Source organism: Lissotriton vulgaris, chromosome 7 (genome assembly GCF_964263255.1).
Source record: "Lissotriton vulgaris chromosome 7, aLisVul1.2, whole genome shotgun sequence".
NCBI lineage: Eukaryota > Metazoa > Chordata > Amphibia > Caudata > Salamandridae > Lissotriton > Lissotriton vulgaris.
This window is the reverse complement of record NC_141695.1, coordinates 29,246,391-29,251,615: the sequence shown is the minus strand read 5'-3', so window position 1 is coordinate 29,251,615 and position 5,225 is coordinate 29,246,391. Positions and strand designations below refer to the sequence as shown.

Here is a 5,225-nt window from a genome sequence, read left to right as displayed (position 1 = left end):
TGCATTACAATTATTCTCACATTACTAGAGTTTGAGCTATTGGCATTGCATTATTATTGGCAACGCCAATAGCTCAAACTTTCAGTAATGCAAGATCTATTGCATTGCAAATGCTTGTTAATACACTGCCAACAGATGACAACAATTTATCCAGATGCATGCTTTTTCATTCAGCTCCAATATCTTTTGCTTTTCATAATCTTGTGTTTTCTTTTTCCCCCCAGATCTTCCTTCTTTCATTGAACAACACCACAATGCACTGTGATTATGGGAAAGTCGAATCAGACTCTCTTGAGTGAATTTTTAATTTTGGGATTATCACAAAATCCTCAGCTTCAAGTTCCAATTTTTATTGTATTCTTACTCATGTATTTATTTACTCTTCTTGGAAACCTTGTCATTATAACATTAATATGCATTGACAAACATCTTCAAAATCCCATGTATTATTTTCTGATTAACTTATCTTTCCTAGATATTGGTTTTACAACGGTCACCATCCCAAAACTGCTGGCGGTCTGCCTGAAAGCGAAGAAATCTGACAAGTCCATCAATTTCTCTGCATGCATCCTTCAATTCTATTTTATGGCTTCCTTCATCAGCACAGAGTTTTACTTGCTGTCGGTCATGGCTTATGACAGGTACATTGCAATTTGCAACCCCCTGCGCTATGCATCTATAATGAATAAAAGAGTCATGATTTCATTGACTGTAACATCCTGGACAATAGGCTTTATTGACCCTATACCACATGTGGTTTTGGTATCAAATTTATCCTTCTGTGCATCTAATGAAATCAATCATTTCTTTTGTGATTTTAATGCTCTTCTTAAACTATCCTGTTCAGACACATATTTCATAAATATCGCAACTATCGGAGGAGGTATTGTAGCGGGACTTGGGCCTTTCATCTTAACAATAACTTCCTATGTGCTAATCATTTCAAATATCATGAAAATTCCATCCAACACAGGGAGACAGAAGTTGTTCTCCACATGTTCCTCTCATCTGACTGCAGTTGTTTTGTTCTATGGAACTGAGCTTGGTGTTTATTTGAGACCGACCTCAAGCTATTCCTTGGACAAAGACAAGCTCTTTGCTGTAATGTATATGATCGTCATTCCAATGTTGAATCCAGTTCTTTACAGTTTGAGAAACAAGGATGTAAAAGGTGCTTTGGAAAAATCTATATGGAAACTAAGGCAGACACACTGCCCTTCATTAATTTAATAGTTCATGTTGTACATATAGAAAATATTCTTAGCTATGGTCATGCCCCAAGTCGTAACAGAGTTTGCTTATAACATTAATACCAAAAGTAAAGCACTATTGAAATTAAATGTTTCTTTTCTTATCAACAAAATCCCTTGAGACCAGGAAAATGGTGGATACACCTGATCTGCCTCCCAGAGGATTTGAAATCTACTACCCCTCAGACCACCTGGATGGGTCTACCTCGCGATGGCTTTGCCTTTATTTGTGGCTGCACTCAAATAGAAATTCAGCTCCCCAGGGTACATTATTAGGGTGGTCAACTAGTTCTGCTTCCCATGGAGATGAAATCTTAATAGACATCACTTTAGTGGGTCCATGGGTCAGTGTTTTCCCCCTTCCATATTTGTCATGTCAATGGACATTTAGTGCCCCACAGACCCCCTTAGTGTACCAGTAAGCGAGCCAAATATTGATTAGAGACCAGGGATAAATATGCTGCTGTCCCCTCCATACTCCTTCCTGCCATTGTCCCTTCGACAGTTTCCATCAGCAATGATATTCAGTCACGAGTCGCTGCCGCCACTAGGAGTTCACCCTCTAAATACTGTTCTTCGAGGAGTGAAAGACAGCCACAATATTTAACTGATTCTTTAAGGGACACTTTTGTCACATAATGAGCTGCCAACAATTATATGCATTTTCATATAAAGAGCGGTTGCACAAATTATTGAAGGGGTACAAGCTTTATTATAAGACGTTTGGACAAAGTCTTCACATAATTTCATTTCCGTACTGCCCTATATCTGAGGACCCTGTTTGAGTCTGGCAATAAACATGGAGCACTTTCAACAGGACTTGGACTATTTTTTATTGGAGTATCGAATGCGTTCTTGTTAGCATTTTCCATCCACTTTGATGTCACTTACTGTGAATTTATCATGGCAAACACTCAGAGGCTGTCATGTACTGTCATGACATCAGATTACATTTCCTATGCTGTCACTTCATGTGATGTCATTCAGGGTGAAAAGCGCATGATGTCTGTTGGACTTGGCCCTATTCTTTGAAATTTTTCGCTTTTCGCTCCCCTAATTAAGGGTGTCCCCCCATGGTAATGAAGTTGTGTAGGCCCTGTGAGGTTGAGATGCCCTGTGTAATGTTAAAATCAGTGCTAAGGTGCAGGTGCTCTCTTCCCCCAACATGGCTGCCACTAACCCCTGCTACTGCAGTGTGGTCTTTTTAGGCGCACTCTAGTTGCCCGGAGCTGGCTGGAACCCCTAAACATTGTTGCCATACAAGCCTGCCTTGCCTGCCCATAGCTAGACTAGGGAAGCTCCTGGAACCTTCTAGAATAGGGGCGGAGTCTGCTTTTGCCACCTGAGAGGGTGGTCACCTGACCTGGGCCTTTATAAATAATAGGAGGGAAAGTTTTTAGTCGGTAGGGGCATCACTGACCTGGGGGAGCCTACGCGGGAGACTTAGGCTGTAGGGCCTAGTCAGGAACCTATACCACTGGGGGTGACAGGGTTTAGGCGCCACTCACCAAGCTGTGTGAGGAACACTGAACTATCCCACTGATCTGGCCCGGCGGGAGGGGAACCCAGGGACCACCTGCAGTGACCTGCTGAGGAATCCTGTCAGCAGCCCTCAACTCAACCCCCCCCCCCTTAAAGGGACCAAGAAGCTAACTACCAATGGTGCCAGAACCATCAAGCACCAAGAAGAAACTACCACAGGACTACTGGGGATCAACCAGGTACCGGGCTGCGTCCCCCCTATGCCCCTCTGCCCCACCTGGGCCCCTGCTCTGTCCTGCTTGAACGGCCTCATGTGACTGCTAAACTGCCTACCCAGCGCCATCCTACTGTGTCCCTGAGAAGCGCTGTAGAATGCCGGAATCGTTGCACCCCTAAAAGTGCTGTACATGTGCCCCCAAGTACTCGCTCTGCCAAGTGCTGTCATTTGAGGATCTGCTGTGCCAAAAAGCGCTGCTGCCGCCTCGAGCGCTGTGAGCCCCGAGGCGCTGGAAGCGTTCGTGCCATTCTACCCCCGCGCTGTGCCTTCCAAAGCGCGGTCGGGGCACCTACTGCTGCCGTGTGGTGAGCCTCCCCCTGAACTCACCAGCCCCTCAGTAGCTCAGGGCACACCGCGGCACCTTCATCGTGGTGTGGTCCTCGGCACCCCACGGCGGCCCCTGGAGCCTCAAGATGGCCGCCGCTGCCACATCCCGGTTGCCGCTCGTCACCGCGGCCGCCTGCTCTGCTGTTCTCCCCCACGAGCCTAAGGCCTAAGACGAGCGCCGGGGAGTTCCGAAGGCCGCGCTAGGCCTTAGAGTCAAGGTCCCTCGCCTCACATGATGGGGGCACCTGGCCACGTCATTGGCCACGCCCCGCCCCTCTGCCGCACAGCCGCTGGCAACGCCCCCATTACACCAGCATCCGGATTGGTTCCCGGGCCCAGGGCATCATCGTAGGCCCGGGAGCAGGAAGGCAACAGGAAGGAACCTGTCCGGCGTGCTCCAGAGGGAATACGAGCCCTCCCCTTCATCCGGGAACCCCCGCAAGGGCTCCCCAAGGAGCCGAAGACTAAGGTAACCCCCGGGGAGGAGGGCGAAAGGCCGAAGAAGGCCCGAGTTTGTCCCTCCCCCGGGGGAAGCTGTAGTTGGGCCCTGTTGGCCCTAGGTAACTCTGAGAAGGCCCCCCCTTTAGCGGAAGGGAGGGGGAAAAGTACCTACTGGCCTGCCAGGCCCCTGAACTGGGCCAGGACATCAATTAGGCCCTGGGACTGGCGGATGGTCGAGTTAAACCCCTAGTTAGGGGTTGTTATTGTTTTTACTGCTATGTGCTACTGAAGCCTGCTTAAGGAGATAGTTAGCCCTGCTTGAGGAGAATGTTCATTCTGTCCTAAAGAAATGTTGGTTACCAGATGCAAGGGGTATTACTGCCTAATGAACTGTGGCCCCATCTTTAACGAAATGTTCTTCCTGGTTAAGGAGATGTTCACCCTGGTGTAAGGAAGTGTCTATCTCTGCGCAAAGTGATTACTGAGAGGTTTACTTGCGAACAAATGAAACGTTTTACTCTTACCTGATGAGATGGTTAATTCTGGCCGAATGAAATGTTTTACCTATGCCTAAGGAAATGTTTTACGTTGGCTTCATAGAATGTTCTACACCTGCTCAGGGAAGTGGTTCCTACCCCTGCTACGACAGGGATCTGCCAGTGCCTACGGAAATGTTCGCCCTGGCCTAATGAAAGGTTGTATTCTGGCCTAATGAGATGTTGCCTGAGTTATAATGACATGGTTAGTACTGTAATAGGAGTTGTTTACTCCTGCATAAAGAGATGCTTATTCTTGATGAAATGTTTTACTCCAGGCCAATGCAGTGACAAAGGAATGCCTACAGTTCTATAATGAAAAGTTTAGTGCTGAGTAATGAAATGTTTAGTTGCCGACTGAAATGGTTATTGAAACATGCAGTATTGATGATCGAATTGCTTCCTTTACTTCCCTGATGAAATGCGTTAAAGAGTTATTGCTACTGTAATTATTGATTTGCTCTAAAGGATTTACCAGACGAACCTTAATCTAGATGAAGCTTATTGATTTTTAATCAGACTTACTGGTGTGGTCTCAGTCATTGCGTGCGTTTTATTGTCTCAGTGGATGCGTGTGCAGTGTGGTCACTTTACACCTAAGCTTTCGGGTGCCTACCGGCTCGTGACAAGCTACCCCCCGGGGAACTGGTGACCCCAGTTCCTACAATGTCACTTCTGCTATCCATGGCATTCAGGTGAACATTTAGATGCTCCTGAGGCAGGAGGCCTCAGGGTTGCCCTCACCAAGTTCTGAAACTGTAGGAGCAAAGGAGAACTGCATCATCATTCTCACACACCCAGATCAGTGATGGAGACCTGAGGAAGGGTCCAGGGAGGATTCCTGAGTGTATCCTGCGGATGTGTGCCTGCTTGGATGTACCCTGCTGGCCTCCCAATCAACCATGCTCCTAA

The 5,225-nt window shown here is 47.2% G+C and overlaps 1 protein-coding gene across 1 annotated transcript; it reads left to right on the top strand.

Moving 5' to 3' along the window:
• Positions 1–267: 267 nt before the first annotated feature.
• LOC147700582 (olfactory receptor 5AR1-like) lies at positions 268–1,230 on the top strand. Its single transcript, XM_086928453.1, has one exon. The coding sequence runs from the start codon at positions 268–270 to the stop codon at positions 1,228–1,230; it is 963 nt and encodes a 320-aa protein (XP_086784579.1).
• Positions 1,231–5,225: the final 3,995 nt, after the last annotated feature.